The 21,126-nt window shown below is 43.3% G+C and overlaps 1 protein-coding gene across 1 annotated transcript in view; it reads left to right on the top strand.

Annotated features, from left to right (window-relative positions):
• LOC124620897 (esterase FE4-like) overlaps positions 1–21,126 on the top strand; it is a 90,041-nt gene that overhangs the window by 45,174 nt on the left and 23,741 nt on the right. The window contains exons 6-8 of the mRNA XM_047147101.1: positions 2,068–2,239; positions 9,273–9,445; positions 14,062–14,227. Coding sequence (XP_047003057.1) covers positions 2,068–2,239; positions 9,273–9,445; positions 14,062–14,227 — 511 coding nt within the window. The remainder of the gene's footprint in view (positions 1–2,067; positions 2,240–9,272; positions 9,446–14,061; positions 14,228–21,126) is intronic.

The following is a 21,126-nucleotide window of genomic DNA, read 5'->3' as shown; positions in this document are numbered from 1 at the left end:
CATTGTTCTCCACAGTACAGTCAAATATAGATATTGCCAAATTATAAATTATTGGCTCTATGAAAAAGAGCCAACGTATCAAATAGACAAGCCAGTCCCTATTCAAGAAATCACTGTGCTATGTGTTCGAGGGAGGGAACTGGTAATGGAAGAGAAAGAAGGCAAAAAACCAGTCTAAAGTAGAATCATCACATAATTCACCTTGTAGGAAAATCAAATGCCATGCTAAGAGAACCTTGAAGAAATGTAATCCATCCATGAATTAATTCACTTAAAAACACCATTTTTTTAGTATTGTATGACAGCCTGCTGTAGCACAGGCGCCATTTAAAATCTATGTGGAAAAAGCACAGAAAGCCTGGAGAAACACATATGGAGGCATGAGACTCCGTGTGAGTGATGAAATCTTGTACCCACTTCTCTTCACAGATGACCAGGTGATCTTAGCAGGAGACCAGGATACTGCCGAGTACATGCTTTGGGAGTTAAAAGTGGACCCTCACAATAAGCATGACAGGAACCCAATGTCTGAAGGCTGGTTGCAATACCATAGAGGATCTGGGGGTTAGAGCCAGTAGGATCAGGGGATGTAAGTCTTTTAAGTATCTGTAGGTTATGATATCAGTGAAGGTGACATAAACAATACAATAAACTCAATCGTTTGGAATAACAAACTAACGGAAATGACCAAGCAGGTGATAGATCGTTCAGTTGTTGAAACCTTCGCTATGTACGGAACAGAAACATGGATAATAAACAAGCCTCAGAGAAAAATGTTTCTTGAAGTCGAGAGGGACTTTGGAGAGGAAGTTGTGGAATCTCCACTCTGGACAGATTGCCAAATACCGACGTAAGAGAGGCTGTGCGTGTCGATAAATCAATAAGAGACACCATAGACATGAAACATCTAAAGTGTTATGGACACCTGTAAACGATGGACGATGGCCGAAGATAGTGTTGCCAATGGAGAGAACGCGGACAGTCTGTGATGAGCTGGAAGCGATAAACCTGGAACGTGATGGCTGCCAGAAGACGTCAGCAACGATTCTTGACGAAAGGAAGTGGAAAACGGGAAGCGAGAAGCGGAACCAGGCGCAGAATACTCGCAAGATGATGAAGACAGAGCATCCCTGTTCTCTCAGGATGTTCGAATAAACATGTCATATCCTCGTAACCTGAATGAGTCGGCGCATGTCATGATACGAAAACAACCCCTGACTATCACAGAACCAGCCCTTGTCCAAACAACAGCATTCACTGCAGGTTAAACGTCTCATTGAGCCTCCGGTGCAGTCAGCACGTTTAATCACTTGACAAGAGGAAAAACCACAGCTAGTCGGACCACACTACACGCCTCCAGTCGGCTACTTTCCATTTTCTGTGTTGCTTCGCCCACTGGAGACGTGCACCTTTGTGTGTCTCTGTAAGCAGCGGCTTTTTGCGACGTGCCCGACTCCAGATATCCATCGCATCCAGTTCCCTTGGCATCCAATCTTGGCGCACAAACTATTAGATATGGAACTGTATTCACTGATAGCTGCAATTGCTGTTAGGTTTGGAAACGATTATCTTTGACAAGGCTTGACGTTAGCTGTCCTTCGGTCGGGTTCTTCTTACGACCAATGTTCTCACACCATGTTATAAGGCCACAAGTGGTGCATCAAGCTTTATATAGACGATGAATCATCTGCACTGATACACATACATGTTGAGCAAGTTCATTCACTTCGTGATACGTCCAAACACGTCGGCTCATCTGTTGCTGCGCTGATTCCATCCAACCGACAGGTACAAAGACCACCTCACTGCCACGGCATAGCCAGAGAGGGCTGCAAGGGGGCTTACATGAGCACCTTATACCGTTCCCAGTTCTACACCAACTACAGCCCTCCAAAGCGACTGGTGTGCTCTTTCAGAGGGAATGACTAACATTTTGTAAAAATGCTGTAGTGTAGCTAGTGATGTTCATTGTCCTTGGCGTTTTTGGGCACGATAGTAGTATACACTCCTGGCCACGAGTGGTATGGTCAACTCTGTGGGGTTCAGCGGACCTCTGTGTGTCTCCAGGACAAGGTTCGCTGTTGGATCTTCAACTTCGCGGGCACGCTGGAGGCTCCAGACGCTGAGGGGGGAGCGTTCATGACTCGCCATCCCACGGACATCATGCTCAGTGGAGATTTCGAGGCGGTGCCGTTCATCGCCGGCGTCTGCGACTTCGAAGGGTCAGTAACTGCCACAGGTGCGTAGAGAGGAAGTACTGGGGGCTGGGAATGAAGCTGTTGATATTGACGTGCCTTATTGCGTTAACGACCTCAACTGCCGATCATCTACCACGCCGCAGAGACCTTGCTCTATGGTTGGTGGAAGAAGCGTTCTGTAGAGATCAAGACATCGTTCAGCTCTCCATAGTCACTGGCATATCAACAGGACTAAGGTGACCATCATCTATTCATATACAATAGTGATGTTGTTCGAGCCACTGGACAGGGTCGAACATCAGCCTTGGTGTGCGTCTAGGATGCTGAACACAGCACTCACATTTTGCTGGCGTAGTCATTTCATGGCATACGCTGACGGTACCGGACGGCATCCAGCTATCAGCAGTACGAGGTGCATTCAAGTTCTAAGGCCACCAATTTTTTTTCTGATTTACTCACCCGAAATCGATGAAACTGGCGTTACTTCTCGACGTAATCGCCCTGCAGACGTACACATTTTTCACAACGCTGACGCCATGATTCCATGGCAACAGCGAAGGCTTCTTAAGGAGTCTGTTTTGAGCACTGGAAAATCGCTGAGGCAATAGCAGCACGGCTGGTGAATGTGCGGCCACGGAGAGTGTCTTTCGTTGTTGGAAAAAGCCAAAAGTCACTAGGAGCCAGGTCAGGTGAGTAGGGAGCATGAGGAATCACTTCAAAGTTGTTATCACGAAGAAACTGTTGCGTAGCGTTAGCTCGATGTGCGGGTGCGTTATCTTGGTGAAACAGCACACGCGCAGCCCTTCCTGGACGTTTTTGTTGCAGTGCAGGAAGGAATTTGTTCTTCAAAACATTTTCGTAGGATGCACCTGTTACCGTAGTGCCCTTTGGAACGCAGTGGGTAAGGATTACGCCCTCGCTGTCCCAGAACGTGGACACCATCATTTTTTCGGCACTGACGGTTACCCGAAATTTTTTTGGTGGCGATGAATCTGTGTACTTCCATTGAGCTGACTGGCGCTTTGTTTCTGGATTGAAAAATGGCATCCACGTCTCAACCATTGTCACAGCCGACGAAAAGAAAGTCCCAGTCATGCTGTCGTTATGCGTCAACATTGCTTGGCAACATGCCACGCAGGCAGCCATGTGGTCGTCCGTCAGCATTCGTGGCACCCACCTGGATGACACTTTTCGCATTTTCAGGTCGTCATGCAGGATTGTGTGCACAGAACCCACAGAAATGCCAACTCTGGAGGCGATCTGTTCAACAGTCATTCGGCGATCCCCCAAAACAATTCTCTCCACTTTCTAGATCATGTTGTCAGACCGGCTTGTGCGAGCCCGAGGTTGTTTCGGTTTGTTGTCACATGATGTTCTCCTTCAACTGTCGATGAATTTCAATTGGTTTCACACCACACAAATTCAGAAAACGAGTGATTGCACGCTGTTCAAGTAAGGAAACGTCGCCATTTTAAGTATTTAAAACAGTTCTCATTCTCGCCGCTGGTGGTAAAATTCCATCTGCCGTACTGTGCTGCCATCTCTGGGACGTATTGACAATGAACGCGGCCTCATTTTAAAACAATGCGCATGTTTCTATCTCTTTCAAGTCTGGAGAAAAAAAATCGGAGGCCTTAGAACTTGAATGCACCTCGTATGGTGGCGAGAAAACGCCGAAAAGGACTTTGGCCTGTGTGGAAAGCAGATGTGATGGCATCAGGAGTAGATGGCCGGGCTTGTGCACAGGCTAATGCAGGATGCTTGGGAACATATGGAGACGAACCGTTGACACTGACATGGACAGCAGTGACCTCATCTTACAGCGTTAGTGTGGCCATGCAAGGTAAACAGGTGGCAGCAGCGTGTGCCACTAGAAGGCAGCTAGGCAGGCTCAGAAGTTAACCAAGAAATACAATCTGGCGACCTCTAGTCAATGGAAGCCATCCGGTAAATGGCGTAGTACTGGGGAACACCAGTTCGATCCCAGTGCCAGCTCGATTTGAGACAGTGTCCTACAGCAGAAACTGGATGTCCTATTTTGGAACGATGACTGGCATAGACTTTCTCTTAAAGCTGGCTGCATGTTGTAACTGATACAGACTGGATAAAATGGGTATTATTTATGGCAGTTAGATCCACCAGTGGTTTGCCAGTCTATCAATCCTTGCCACATAGGACAGAAAGGGGCTCAGCGACATGCAGAGTGTATAATAGACCCAATCAGTGTTTCTCCACACGACGTCCCACTTCCGCAGTGTCAGTGAGAGCTAGAAATGTGGTAACTTTATAATATGGCCTGTGTGGTGACGCCTGCTGCGTCAGTTCTGGACAGTCTTTTCAAACTATGCCTTGGTGGTATCCCTATGTACTGCTTCACTGACATCTCTAGCATCAAATAAAGCTGACGATTTTCGTTTCTTTTTAGTCACATCAAGTAATTCCTAATTCCTGTTGTTGACCTGGCCGACTGGTAGCTGATACACAAGGAGTTCAGGTGCATGGGCATGCCAAATGGACATAAATGTACGAAGAGGAATCCAGACCACACTTATTACTTCAGCTCTGTGGTCTTGGTCACTACGACAATCCTCCACATGCTGGAACATCAGCTCCACAGTAATTCATCCATCCTCAGTTGCTGTCAGCTCACTGAATCTCCCTCCCCTTTCCGACATAGCCATCACTACAACGACACATTACATAATTGGCTACAGCTCAGTTTGCAGTTATGTAACAAAGGACAAAACGGCTTCATCAGCTCTGACAGGAGCTGGGGTTATCATCTCTGGAACACTGAACTTTGATAGCCATTTATTTACCACTGCATGTGCTACAGTGTCTGTCTGTTGGTTTGTAACAATTATCATTGTTAAATTAAAAGGAAGGTCAGCGTTGGCCGTAATATTGATGTTTCTGCTGAATCGATTTTCGATCACATAGTAATCATCTTCAGTGCTGTACAAATTACACTCGGACACTGGTATCAAATTATCAATAACCAAAACTGATTTATTGTGATCGCTTCTCAATTTGCAAGACCAAGGCTTCTAATAGTAGCATGAAGTGAAAGTTTATCTAAAAAAAACCACATATATCAGATTACAGCTATAAGAGCTGGAGTTTATGAGAGAGATGCAGCAGTAGAGAACGGAGTGAGATCAAGGCTGTAGCTTGTCCCCTGTGTTATTCGGGCTATGTACACAGTAGAGGAAAAAAAAATCGAAATGGGGTTTACGGTTGTAAATCTAACAGAGACATCAAGGGCCTTACGAGTTCCTTTGAAATGAATGAATAGTGTCTGGAGAAGAAGTTATAAGAAAAACGTTACCAAATAATACAAACGTGGTAAGTGGTTCAGTTAAACACAGTGACGCTGCAAGTAGCATCACCGACGATGGACCAGACAGAGACGATACAAAATGTGGACTGGCAGCAGCAAGATAATCGTCTCTGAAAAAGAAAAAGTGCTGATATCTTATATAAATTTAGGAACTTTTTCTGAAAATATGTGTCTGTCAAACAACTTCCGGGAATTCAGCCAGGTAACACTTTCAGCGACCGCCGATATTTCGGCGGGAGAACACCCCGCCATTTTCAAGGTGCGAATCCTAGTTCGGAAGTGAAACATGGGCGATAGACAGTTCAGACAAGAAGAGAATAGAAACTTCATAAATGCGATGCTGCAGAAGAATAAATGTTTGAAACGGAAGATGACAGCCGACTCTTGAGGAGTGGTGGAAGTAGTATCACTCAAAAGCGATTAGAAATGCTTGTGGAAATTACAAAAAAAAAAAAAAAATGGTTCAAATGGCTCTGAGCACTATGGGACTTAACATCTGAGGTCATCAGTCCCCTAGAGCTTAGAACTACTTAAACCTAACAAACCTAAGGACATCACACACATGCATGCCTGAGGCAGGATTAGAACCTGCGACAGTAGCAGTCACGCGGGTCCGGAATGATGCGCCTAGAACCGCTCGGCCACCGCGGCCGCCTCGAAATTACAGATCAGTAATATATGCATGAGTAAATAATAGCGTACTGAAAAGAGTAAATGGGGAAAAATGCTTTGAGAAGACGACAACCATGCAGTGACAATATTACAACAGTGCAGCAAATAATTAAAAAAATACGAAAATACAGTCTGAGCACACGTATTGCATTCGTAGATTATGAAAAAGCCTTCGACAGAGGGGCAGGTATATACAGCGGTATGTAATGGAAAGACAAAGTTATTCTAAGCATTTAATACAAGTAATAAAATGTTTGTATTTAAATAGCGAAATTTTAATTACTACAGACAAAGAGAGAAGAGCATCAATAGCGGTTAACAGGTGATGACCATAAGGGTGCAGTCTTACACCCACCTTGGCGCTGTAATTGTAGGAATAGAAATGGGTGCAGAGCCATAATTTACGTGACCGAGCCTTCTCCGGCAAACGCTAGTCATACAAAACAACAGCAGCTTCAACATTTATCCCATGTTATCTGTAAAGCAGGATCATTTCAATTTTTTCTTGGTCGCAACCGTCCACTTGCACGTCTGTTCTCCAAATGGGATGTAGGATTGCAGGCAATAAACACTGCGCAAGTATTGTATGGTATACCAAAACCCAGGCGATCATTGTAGGCAAAACCACCCCTTCCTTCCGCCTCCTTGATTTCTACATCACCATCTATGGCCGTCCTATCGCCCTCACTCCCACCCTTAAGTACCTTGACGTCACCCTCGACCGTCGCCTCTCCTGGACTCCCCACCTCCGGACAATCCAAGCCAAGGCACGCTCCCGACTCAGTCTCCTCAAGCTCCACTCCGGCCGTACGTCGGGTCTGGACCCCTCCACCATCCTCCACACCTATAAATCCCTCATCCGCCCTATCCTTTGTTATGCCCATCCAGCTTGGATCTCCGCTCCCCCCAACTTTTATAAATCCCTCCAAACCCTTGAACGCCATGCTCTCCGCCTCGCCTATCGCATCCGTCTCCCCTCCCCTACGCGGATCCTGTACGATCTCATCCCCTTCCCCCACCTCCTCCTTTTCCTTGAAAGGATGCGGATCCTGTACAGCTCCCGTAAACTCGTCCTCCTCACCCGCTCATCTCCCCGATCCTCTCTCACCCCCGCCCGCTGCCGGGCCTGTATTCCCACGTCCCACCCAGTCTCCATCTCTCCACCCTCCTTACCCTCTCCCAAGGTGGCTTCCGCCAGCTCGCCCTCCCTGATGATGTGCTCCTCCCCTCCATCTACCCCTCCTATCAACTTTGACCCTGCCCCACCTCCCACTTCCGGTGTCCTTTCCTTTAGGCACCCTCCCTCCCTTCTCTTCCCTTCCCTTCTCTTTCCTTTTCCCCCATCCCCTCCCTCCACCCCTCTTCCCCTGGGCTTCCCCTCCCCCTTCCTCCCTCCCCCCCATCTCCCCTGCCCGTGGTATCTCTGCTCTCCCCTCTCGCTCTCCCACTCCCCTTCCTCCTCCTCCTCTCTTGGCAGATTCCCGGACTCGCACACGCATAGTGAACATTCGCGCGCCGGAGGTCATCGCCATTAGTGTCTCGTGTGTGTGCCTTCGTTTGTGTTTGGTGTTTGTTCGCCGAAACGCCGCCACTGTTCACGTGTACCATCGCCATCATCCCTGTTTTGTGCGCCGTGTCGACTAGTGTCAGTGTTGTTTTCTCGTCAGGTGTGAACGGCTCCGTGTTTTTTGTTTTTTGGTGTCCACATTATTTTGCCCGCCATTTTTGATTGTATTCTCTGTGTCCCCTCTATTTATTACTTACTATAAATCTCAAGGCTGTAGAGCGGCGTACTCAGCTGCTGACAGCCCGCCTTGTGTAAGGCGATAAAAATTACAATAAAGAAAAAAAAAAATGTATGGTATAGAGCCGCTGTCTGTTCAGCGTCTGCACGATACATGAGCTCCGGTCGCAGATTACCACCTGACGGGTTGTAGTTCGGTACGCGGCCACAGAAGGGCCATATTCGATATGTCAATGGAATACGACGTTGCAAATGGGGTTTCCAATTAAAAGTTATGAAATACTCACCTGTCCTACCCTTGCAGCATGGAGATGGGGTAACACGGTGCAATTGGATATTCAAGGGCCGTTGAGTTGCATGTCAGAAATTGCGATTGTGTACCCATTTCTATTCCTCCGATTGGATGTAATATAACAAATGAATACGCATCTCCAATAAGACAAGCAAATTTAAATTTTATCTGGCATTATACATAGACCATTTGCCAGTAAAACCAGGAGAGACATAAAGACAAAATTCGACAAAGTAATGGCAACGCCTACAGTGGTCCATGGAAGTGAGACCTGGACAATAATAACAGTGAGCTGCAAATAACAGAGAGCTAAAAATAAATTTTTAAGGAAAATGACAGTGTGTCCTCTGAGAAATGAAATTTCTAAGGAAAATAACAGGATGTCAACTGAGAGATCAAATAAAGAATTGTGAAATAAGCAAAGAAATATATTTTGCATGAATGACAGAATAGAATATGTGGTAACAGAATGGAAGTAGTATACTGAAAGAACGGGAGCAGAAGGAACAGTCAGATAAGTAATAGGCTACGGACGTACGGGCGAAAGAAATTCAGGAAGACCAAGGAAAAGGTTGCGCACGTGAAATCAGAACAGGCTATAAGCCTAATCCTTGAACCGAGGAGGATAAAGAAAAAGACTGAAGAATGCTGGCTATTAGATGGGGTGATAGGGTAAGTATATTTACTGAATCTAATTGAGGAGATAAGAAAGTTACGAGAAAACTTTACTTAAGAGAATGGTAGGACACATTCTGAGGTACCAAGGGATAGTCTGTTTGGTGCCGCAGTGAAGTGTGGTGGGTAAGAATTGTATAGGAACAAGGCTGTACAGTAGGCAGAGATGGAGAGGCTTGTACAGGCTAGACTAGCGTAGAAAGCAGCATCAAACCAGTGTTCGGACTGGTGACCACAAGAACAATTAAACTCTATTACTACCCTGCGTAGTTCGTTAGCACTTCTAAGCCGTTGACATTTACTACCAACACGAATGTGGTAGGTGCTGTTCAGCCTTTGCTTCCTCCGCAGTTGCGCTCGTGGAGACGGACATGATGTCCAACATGGCGCGCAATCCTCGCTTGTTGGTTCCCGTCGACCTGAGATGCAGCGAATCCGAGAAGGACGCCGTGGCAGAGGAGATCCGTCGCTTCTACTTCGGCGACCGCGACATCGGGCCCGAGACCGACAAGCAGCTTTACGACGTGAGTCCTGACAATTTCCTTCTCACTGACTTGTCTACTTGCCTTGTACGAAGGTCAGACTCTGAGCCTTTTTTTACCAGCAATTAAATCAGCACTGGAATTGCTATTATCTTAAAATAAGCGGACCATTTTGCGTTCTGCACACAGTGAGGTAAAATGAAGAAAATAATTTATTTTAGAAAATAACTTTACAGCCATTAGTATAATCTTCATTCTTGCTTATGTCAGCTTCCCAACGTTTTGACAACTTCTGTATTCCGGATAGGACCATTGTTGAATTGTCAGATTATTCGGGTCACCTCACTGGAAGATTCATTACTTGTCTCGAAACGTTTTACACGTTGCTCCTTCAATCTGGGAAACAAATCAAAGTCTGGTAGGCTCGTATCAGGACTTTATGGTGCGCAAGGACGTATTTCCCATCCATATCTGTCGAGCGTTTCTCTCACTGGTAAGGCAATATCCTGCGTTATTTATTGTAATTTGGCTTTCCATACCTCTAAAGTTAGCGAAGTGGCAACGAGGAGCGAAAATCTGCTCCGTGGTACAATTCGCAGCGATATCCGAGATTAAGACGTATATTCAATTCCCATACAATTTAGCAACTAAGTATATGTGCTTGCATCCTAAGGAAAGTTAAGCAAGAATCTTTGCATACCATCGCTTTTTAAGGTTCCATACTTCACTCCGTAAAACAGGAATCCTTATAGGATCACTTTGTCAATAAAGCAATTAAGTCATTTTTCTGAGTCAGGGAGTCTAAAAGGTTCAAAAGGCTCTGAGTACTATGGAAGTTAACATCTGAGGTCATCAGTCCCCTAGAACTTTGAACTACTTAAACATAACTAACCTAAGGACGTCACACACATCCATGTCCGTGGCAGGGTTCGAACCCACAACCGTAGCGGTCACGCTGTTCCAGACTGAAGCGCCTAGAACCACTCGACCACAACGGCCGGCTCAGGAAGTGTAATACGAGTATAAACGAATCCTATCGAAAGAAGTAAAGCAGTTTCATTAGGTTTTTAACACACGAGGCGAAATCAGTAAATCCTTATTTTCTAGCCAAGTAAATTCAATGTTAGTTTGTACTTCTAAAGATAAGATAGCGGTGCTTAATTCTGTCACTGACGAAAACTACCGACAGGCGATGTAAAACATTTTACAACGCCATCTACTGGTTCTTGGGTGTACTACGAAAATAACAGTTTCATCTATTGTTCTTTGATGTACTACGCCGTCACTAGAAATCGAAACACTAAGCTTATCAGGCTCTTAAAATTTTGAATTACGGTATCTTTATTTGCTTTATCCGATTTTGATAGAATAAAACCTATATGTTGCCTCAAGCTACTCCTAAGTTAACTGTGAAAAATCTCACGGAAAATAGTGTAGTAGTTCTCGAGATTACGTATTAAAACAGAAAAACAAACCGAGGTGATGGTTTAAGATAAAACCTGTCATATTTTTTTTCTGTGACACGGTTTTGATGAAATAAGGACTACACGTTGCCGCAAGCTATTCTAAAGTTACCCGTGAAAACCTAATGAAAACTCCTTAGTAGTTTGGAGGATAGCTTATTCAAACAGACAGGTACGATGGTTTTGCAGTGTTTTATTAGGTTAGATATACACTGACGGTAAAAAGATCGCAGCACCGAAAAATAATTAGTATAAGGTAATGAAATTTCGGGAAAACGTTCGTCTAGATAAAATATTCAAAGGGTCACACGTTAATGTTAGTGCGAGATAATCAATTGCAAATGTGAAAGCGCCAGAATGTTGAATGCAAGCATGCAAACGTGAACGCTTTGTGTTGTACAGGTGGCGGATGTCAGTTTGTGGGATGCACTTCCAGCCTGTTGCACGTAATCGGTCAGTGCAGCGAAGGTTAATGCTGGCCGTGGATGACGCTGGATTGGTCTTTCGAAGTGCCACGCGGGGTAGCCGCATGGTCTCAGGCGCCTTGCCGCGGTTCGCGCGGCTCCCCTCGTCGGAGGTTCGAGTCCTCCCTCGGGCATGGGTGTGTGTGTTTTTCTTAGCATAGGTTAGTATAAGTTAGTTTACATAGTGTGTAAGTCTAGGGACCGATGACCTCTGCAGTTTGGTCCCTTAAGAACTCACACACATTTGAACATTTTGTTACATCTCTGAGACAGAACCAGAGTTCATTGAGAAACACAACAGACATCCAGTGAGCTCTCACTTGACACCACTGGAATAACAAGTAGTGGTGGTTTAGGGTCAATGGAATGCACACTACAGAGCATCTGGCTCGGAGCTGTCCTTGAAGTAATCGACTTGGAGCAGTTTGTTGTGTCACTGTGGTGGCAACTGCTTCTGCAGATACAGTATGATGCGCCAGATAGATTAGCCGAACACAATTTTCTTATCTCAAGTGGCTGTCAGGACCCTGGTCTTCTTGCGATCATACCTTTTCCTGATCACTGCTGCCACCAACCATGTACAGTGGTTACATTCCTGCCATGTCTTTCTCTAGTATCACAGATGGAACATTCAGCTTCTCATAGCCCTATCACATGACAATATTCAAACACACTAAGGTGTTGATAATAGCGAGTTTGTGTCTTTAAAGGCTTTCTTGACCAATATGAACTCCACTTTATGTGCTTTCTGACAATTTTCTACACTGGTTTCGTTGTCTATACCAAAATTGTCTTTATAGCCAGTGATTCATTTGAGCCAAGTCCGGGCTGTATGCTACAGTGTGCCCAAAATGCAACGGCTGCTCGATACGCAGTCACCTGCAGAAGAGTGGGAAGAGCGGCAGTGGTGGGGGTCGCGCAGAGCGCTGTATGGGAAATACCGAGCGCTGGAAGGGAAGTACCGTTCTAAACTGAAGCCTGCACTCACTTCTTGGTAAATATTAAGTGGATCCTCTCCATGACCAAACTTTCACAATGACCATTCAAAAAGATCTGTTACCTCATCTTAGCTTTTCTCTAAAAAGAACTCCGCCGAAAATGCGGCGATTTATTTTCACCTTGTTTGTAACCATTTGTAACGTTCAGAGAAGAGTAACGAGCAGGGAATTTTGAGTAAAACCGACACATTTCTCTTGCTGCCACGTTAAAATTTGCTTCTTTTGCCGAAACACAGCAGACTTCACAGTCTCACCTCATTAACATGTTGTGCAGACGCTGTTGCGAGAGAATTCTGAAACTGTGGTTTATTAAGTGAGGAACTGAGAAAAAGTAAGGTCAGCATCTTATAAAGAAGCACATCCTCGGTACAAAATAAACATGTAATGACTTCACTTATTTTTCTCCAAAACCCCTAGCATTTCTCGTTTCACCAGCTGTTACTGGCTCTTAAAAATTACATTCTCTCATCGTAAAAGTCTGTTGTTAGTGGAATAACACGGTATATAATGCAGGTTTTCACAATAACCATGTGGCAAAATACTCTCCTCTTTCTGTGCTATCATTTGCCAAAATCTCGTTTCGATATTTCAAACCGTTTATGAAATACGAGAAATGTTGTGGATATCTCACTCTGGCTTTATCGCTGGCGCGGTGCGATCGCCAGTTCAATTTTCTCGAGACAGATAGACCTCCAACCAAGAAAATTTCAATATATTAGCCAAATTTCCTACGCAGCAGGACATGCATGACAGTTATGTTGTGTGGGGTTGCATGAAACCAGGGGAAATCTCTCGCCAGGCACCCCCACGACGAAAAAGGCAAGAGGCACTATTTTCTAGGCATCTTTATGCATTAACTGAACACTCAGAACTGAAAAAGGAATGTGACACTATCTATGGGCATACTACAGACACTGCCCAGCACATCTGTGAATAGTTTCATGGGATTCTCACTGGTTCCAATTGCGCGACCGATTGTTCCTTACTTTTCGAATAGCCCTCGTGTATTCAATTTATAGCTTTCACAGAACAATATTAATACACTGACAAGTGACATGAAGGTCTCGTTGAGCTATTGGCGTCCTGTGTAGTTCAATGCTTCAAGAAACCTCGCTAAAGAACAAACGTAGCTATTCAGATTGCAGCTATCATTTTCAGCGTGAAACCTTGGAATACAGATTTAAGGGGCCTCATACCGAAGTTTGTCACCAGTTTCCTCATAAAAGGACATCTGTCAAGGTTCTGAAAATGAGTGTGGCGGGTTTTGTCTTCATTACAAACATCAAACTAAGCTCGTGGAATTCACCTCAACCACAGAGGCAACAGAACCAGTGCTCAGATGATTGTAACCAGTGAAATATGTCGAAAATCTGTTTTTATACTGTGTGATTAGTTTTATGATGTATATACGCTACATTCAGGAGTTTTTCTGACAACTATTGATTCTTACACCTCTCACGACGATTTTTTACGTGAAAAATACCGTTGCCTTACTATTCGTGATGTGCACTAACCGGAAACTTTCCATACTGCTGGCTGAGTAATCAGTTCGCAGGCTGTAAAAAGGCACGTGCATACTAAATCCTGTAGACCGTACCTAGTAAATCACTGTAATTTCAACCCGACTGTCATCTTAGTGTCACTAAGAAACAGATTATTGAGATGTGTTGTTACGTGATACATATATTGTCAGGAGTTGTGTATGCAGTACTTGGTTCTCGATACTGTCACAGCTGTTTGGGGACACGGTGTTCACCTATGCTGCAGTCAGGGCGGCCAAAATCCACAGTAATAAGTCTTCCCAGCCAGTGTACTTCTACAACTTCGACAGACCGCGAGAACTTGTTCCTCAAGGACCTCTCATGGGTGAGGCTGCCAGATCCAACGAGAAATTCAAAGGTACTGTATTTCATATATTTACTTTGCAATGACTTTTGACACTATGAGTAAGTCAGCATGTATGCTACCAACAACAGACATACAGGAATAGACAGATGAAGACATATACATGGGTACAGATATGTAGATAGAGAGACGGAGATACATAGACAGAAGATATATGACGGAAAACAGATAGTGTTACAGCTGTGGACGGATAATGATAGAAAAATGTCAGATATACAGGGCTATTACAAATGATTGAAACGATTTCATAAATTCACTGTAGCTCCATTCGTTGACATATGGTCACGACACACTACAGATACGTAGAGAAACTCATAAAGTTTTGTTTGGCTGAAGCCGCACTTCAGGTTTCTGCCGCCAGAGCGCTCGAGAGCGCAGTGAGACAAAATGGCGACAGGAGCCGAGACAGCGTATGTCGTGCTTGAAATGCACTCACATCAGTCAGTCATAACAGTGCAACGACACTTCAGGACGAAGTTCAACAAAGATCCACCAACTGCTAACTCCATTCGGCGATGGTATGCGCAGTTTAAAGCTTCTGGATGCCTCTGTAAGGGGAAATCAACGGGTCGGACTGCAGTGAGCGAAGAAACGGTTGAACGCGTGCGGGCAAGTTTCACGCATAGTGATGTGAAAGATTCAGTGTTTAAACCCCCTCTACCAAGAAACGTGCCAGAACTGCGAGCTCGCATCAACAATGCTTTCGATCTCATTGATGGGGACATGCTGCGCCGAGTGTGGAGGAACTTGGTTATCGGCTTGATGTCTGCCGAATCGCTAAAGGGGCACATATCGAACATTTGTGAATGCCTAAAAAAACTTTTTGAGTTTTTGTATGTGTGTGCAAAGCATTGTGAAAATATCTCAAATAATAAAGTTATTGTAGAGCTGTGAAATCGCTTCAATCATTTGTAATAACCCTGTATAAATGACCGCATACAGATATATACGAGGGTTGGAACCTAAATAGTGGCAACTATTTATTCACAACCGATACAAAAGAATTACATGTTTGCGCCTGTTACTGTTCTTCAAAGTAGTCACCAGCGTTATGTAGAGCCCGTTGGCAGCGATGTGAAAGGCGTAGTATACAGTTAGCAAGGCCTGTTCTGTTGATGGTGCGAATGGAGCGGTCTACTCCCTGTAGAATCTCTGGAACATTTCTGAAGCGAGTTCCACGAAGTGGTTCCTTCATCTTTGGAGTCAAATCAGAGTCACAAGGACTTAAGTCCGAGGAGTATGGTGGATGGTACAGTACTTCCCCATCCCATCGACTGAACAAAGCAGCCACAGCTTGCGCTGTATGCGCCCGAGCATTGTCGTGCAAAATGATGGGTGGGTTGCAGAGAAACTGTCGCCGCTTCTTTCGCAAAGCTGACCCCAAGTGATGCTCCAAAAATGAACAGTAATACTGTGCATTGACGGTCAGCTGTGGAGGAACGCAGTGCTTTAGGATGACACCATCACAGTCCTACACGAGAATTACCATAACTTTCACCATACTGGGGCTCCGACGCACTTTCCACTTTCGCGGCGACCCATAAAGACGCCATTCGTTTTATTGGCGTTTTAGTTTTGGCTCGTATGATGTGGCCCATGTCGCATCCAGCGTTACGATACAGCGTAAGAAAGCCTCTCCTTCGCGCTCCAAGTGCGTCTGAGCAGCGTCGTAATGCATCCATTTCTACATTTCCATCAAGCCCATCGTGATGCAATTTTTGACATGCCCAGGCATTCCTTCGATTGTGCGCACATTGGTGATGTGGGATTGGCGAGTCCATTTGCTCGGAAGTAAGGAAGGTATGTCAACAATGTGTGCTATCAGCGACAATAGTAGATTCCATTGCATAGTGTCTCTAAAGCAGTGTTGCCACTATTTAAGTTCCAACCTGCATAGACAGGAATTTAAAGATAGAGTTAAGTCGCACAGAGGTGGGGCTAGCCACACAAATGTGGGGCCAGTTGCGGTGAGGTGGCGCCAGTCGCACAGAGGTGGCGCCCCTTGCACAGAGGTGGAGCCAGTCGCACAGAGGTGGGGCCAGTCGCACAGAGGTGGGGCCAGTCGTGCAGTCACACAGTGGTGGATTATAGACACAGAGGTAGGCCTGTAAGTAGAGAAGAGAGGAATGTAGAGATGCAGAAAAAAATTGCAATAAAGAGACAGATGGATATAGAGGAAAGTAATGATACAAGAAAAGATGGAAATGTAGTGAAACATAAAGATATAGAGAAAGAAAGATGTATAGAGAAAGGCTTATAGAGAAAGATATGTACAGAAACAAAGTAGTAGCATACATACAGAGGTAGATAGATGAAGTGGTATGAATACAGGTAGAGAAACAGGTAGAAATATATAAATGTAAATAAAAACGGATAGACACAACGACTGAGCAACATGTACGTATCTTTACTTTATACTATAATTTAGTATAATGAATTTGTTTACCGGCTGCTTAAAAAACTCTAGGCGATTCACTGTCTGAATAGGTAAGTGCCAGATTAATTACTTCATCGTTTATGATCTGGTGGGAATTCTGAGTCTCGCTTCAAGGAAAGGAATATATAACACATTACGTTGTTTGCACCCTGACTATACTGCGGTGTTTCGTTTATTGTGCTTGATTCCGAGTGTTTCCTGTGATAATCCTGTCTTCATATTTTCTCCCACTTTTGATAAGTCTGCATGTGGTAATAACTGTTTATAAGCGTAAAATATTAAAGATCTCTCGAAAATTTTCAATTCTGTACTCGAAAGTTCCGTCAGGACTACAGCTCCATATTTTGCATGATGGGCTTTAGCAAGAGAGTTTAAACAGAAGGAGATTTTGGAGTCGCTCCAGAATTATTTTCCATCAGATATTGATACACAAAATGACGAAAATAGATTATGAAATAGATCACCATCTTGAAGCATTCGGATTCAACTACTCTCAGGTCAAATAAACTAAGTCAGACCACAGCATATTCCAGTCATCAAGAATATACTTCCACTTATTCTACAGAAACTGCAGAAATTAAATTTGAAGAGAGCAGTGAGAGCAAGAAAAAAAGAGCTAAGAAAGGTTTTTCACTTTCAAATGAATGTCAAACCTAAAATCTTATAGCTCGTGGCCAGATTGGATTTCTAATCGTCGAATATATGAAAATTGTGCTACTTATAATATAAAATCAAGACTTCAGCCCGAAAGCCTTAACTAACGAATCAAGACTTCATTTCAAGTATTTCCAACGCAAGGAGTTTTGTGTCACTCAGAGGGAAAGTTGCTTCTCGTGGAGTAACGTTCGTCGATGAGTGCGCTATTGTGAAATGAGACGACTCCTAAATCCCATTTTGAATAAAACAAAAATAGGAAAAAAGAAATAAAGGTCTTATGTTTTTCTATTTTTGTTTGTACTAAAATAATATCCAACCGACTACAGTGACATAAAAAAAAACTGAGAAGTGTCAAAGTTAGAGAACAAAAATTAGGACCATAAAGGCTATGGGATTTCTGCCCCTTCTCATTTTTATCGCCTTCAGCAAAGACTTATTAATGCGAAAACACGCCATGCCAGGTTGTTGTTCCGTGATTGAGTCCCCCCCCCCCTTCCTGTAATTGGCTCGCTAGGTCGGTTCAAAAGTTCGGAGGAAGGCAAGGGCGAACCATCTTCAGCAGTGCAATGCTGGATAAGCACAAAGGGCGACAATACGTTTCTTGACACAGAATAAATTTTTGAAGAGAAGAATACTGATCATTATGGTAAAAATCTGTTACAGCAGAAGAGCGTAATTATTTTCGTAACTGACGCCATGTCGTAGGAAGCCCTGAACTCTATCGTTTTAATTTTAGGTTGGTGCATAAGTTCGTAGACTTTTGGTTCTTCTTGTTGGCCTGAGAATGGCTGAATCCGAACTCTTCAAAAAGGTGTTGCTATGGTTTTATCAAGCGATTGGCTTTTTTTATTTGTAGCTCATGGTTTCAATTTGAATTTAAAAATTCTCATTTTGTCGTTTGGAGATAGAATGGAGCTGTGAATGCTAGAAAATTGTATGCCAAGGGGAGAAATCGGAACGTTTCTGACATATTCTTCTTTTTGAGTTCAAAACAGGGGTGACAGCAGCGGAATCGGCCAGAAACATTTGCGCCGTCCGTGGAGGTAATGCCATTAGAATATTAGTAACTCTCCACGTTCAGGAACACCTTCGTGGTTTGATAAACATAGGTTAAACGCATTAATCCACTATGATCTACGTCACTGCACTCGATAACTGGCAAATGTGATGAACTCTAAACATTCCACCAGCGGCGACATTTGCATGCAATGGCGAAAGTTCAAAAATCGGGTGTACTGATATCGCTTGCTTCAAGTCAAAATCACAAAAACCAGTGGGTGGCCATATGTGCATCTGTGTTTATTCGTCATCAGTTGGCTCGTGAATAACACCTACCATTTATATCCTTTAGCGTTACTGATGATTGGAAATGATGCCTTTACGGCAACATAAGGAAAACAAAGGAATGGTTGAGCCCAGATAAAGCAGCAACTCCCCGTACAAAGACATGCACGCATACACAGAAGATAATCTTATGCATCTGGTGGAACACCTTCTCCACTCTCTGACGAACAACCTTAAAGGAACTTCCTTTCCGGATGAAAATGCGCTCCAAACAATGCTCGACAAGTTCTTAGAGTGAAAACCACGTTATTTCTAATCGTCGAATCGAAATGTTTCTCTAGCGTTGCCAGACTATTGTAAATAGCGAAAGAATGTTTTATTGATGACTAAAGTCTCAGTTAGGTGTATCTGTTGTGTTAATTTAACTTACCCAAAGACGCAACGAACTTATGCACAAACCGAATGAATAAATAAACACCGTCTCAATCACTTCATTTATCACCGAATACCAGTTTCAATCTGCACTGCAGATCATCTTCGGGTCTGGCTAAAAAAAGGGCAGTTTATTTATTGTAATTCTTTTTTTAGACATAAAAATACCTCTGCAATGGGTACTCACCTTTTGCTGGCGTTCTTTCAAACAAGTGACTGTTAGACACTTTGTGTTATAAGGTAACTGATCAGAGAGTTTGGTTGCAACGTAATCTATTCGTTTCTGAAAAAAAACTCAAGATTAGCATTATAATTATGAACATTTTGATCTAAAATTAATTTACTGAGGGATATATAAGCAATGTATGCCAATAAAGAGATATCTGCAAAATGATTATGGGTGAACGGTGCACATTTTTGTCAATGCTCACTGACAACTACATTAAAAATTCTTTCTACTTAGAAAGATCAAAAATTGTCAGGACAGAATAATTTTTGATAGCTATAAGGGCAAACGAGCATCTTTACAAAAACATAAAAGCTCTTGGGTCCATCCCAACTGTCTGAAAAAATACTTCATTCAATTTTGGTCTGGTGCAGCAACGGTAGTGCAACGTTACAAAAATAGAAAACAGTCTCTTTTGCAAGTTTTATTTAATAGTGACGCGTTTCACGCAGTTAGCGCATCTTCAGATTATCTGTGAGTAGTAACAATAATCTTGTTACACAACATTTTATTCCCGAACCTATCTTGCACCGATCGATGGATCAGTTAAGCTAAAGAAGAGAAGTAAAGTGATACACTTGCCTTGAACAGAGATCAATTCAGTCAAATTTAAAACCAATGATATGACAGTGTCACAGTGAAAATCGCTATATTCAAATAAGAACATAGGAAAGGCTGAAATGGAAAGTGAAAACCTCTCACTTAAGGACGTAAAATTACAACATCAATAAGAAATTAGATCTGTGTAAGCGCTGGATTAGGAACCAAGAAATAAACTCAACAAATCATGGCAATATGTGGTGCGAAGATAGGTTGGCGATCACAACCATGTACCACTGTGGTAAACAAATACTGCTGTAGACAACTCATATGCTGACGCGAGAACGCCGTGCGGTGGATTGACGTGAGAACGAAACTTAATTAAAGTGCCGATTGGTGGTGCTAATAATAAAAAGCAATTGAAATAAAGTAAATCCTGAACAGAGCCAATTAAAGATGACGAGATAAAATAAAATACTCTTTAAAGATAACACAGGCCAACGATAGAAAAACGTTTTTGCTGAAACTACCTTACTCTTATGTTTTTTAGGGTGGGGAATCCAAATATGATACTTGAAAAACTGTATCACCCACCATTTCTTCACATTTTACAGTTACATTTATTAAATTAAACGATTTCTTCAAGAATTTAACAGCTTTTACACTGTTAAAATAATTTAAAAAGGTGGTTAATGAATGTCGATGACGTTAGTCGCACTGCTGAAAAACATTTGCTGGCAAAAGAAAGGTCGGTTCTATTTTTGTGTTAACAGATGGTGTTTTGTTTTCTGCCAACCTAACCTCACTTTCCCATTTCTTGTACATGTGCTTAGTACAATATCTAATCGTGATTGTAAAAACCCTGCTGACAGTTTTGCTATATTTGTGGTGAATTTGTGATTAAAAAACACCAAAGATCATTGCAGTCTTTGTGATGATCAAGGTAAATCTTGGGTGCCGCATAAGGTGTGTTATGTGTGTGCTGAAGATCTGAGGAAATGGTCCAAAAAGGAGAAAAAAGTCTTTAGATTTGCTGTTCCTATGATATGGAGCGAGCCAAGAAATCATTCCGATGATTGCTCCTTTCGTAGTGTTTATATTACTGGTCATAATTCGAAAAACAAGAGGGTAATAAGTCATCCTACCCTTCCCTCCACCATCCGACATGGTGCAGATTTGCCAATTCCTGAACCACCGGATGATTTAAATTTTATTCCAACAGAAGTATTTTCTGATGTACAATGTAATTTAGATGAACCGGATGACGATGAATTCCACTGTAATACAGAAAGTCTAGAGCCCAAATTGTTTACTCAG

The sequence above is a fragment of the Schistocerca americana genome, chromosome 1 (assembly GCF_021461395.2).
Source record: "Schistocerca americana isolate TAMUIC-IGC-003095 chromosome 1, iqSchAmer2.1, whole genome shotgun sequence".
Taxonomy (NCBI): Eukaryota; Metazoa; Arthropoda; class Insecta; order Orthoptera; family Acrididae; genus Schistocerca; species Schistocerca americana.
Note: the sequence above shows the minus strand (reverse complement) of the source record. Positions and strands in the feature narration are given on the sequence as shown.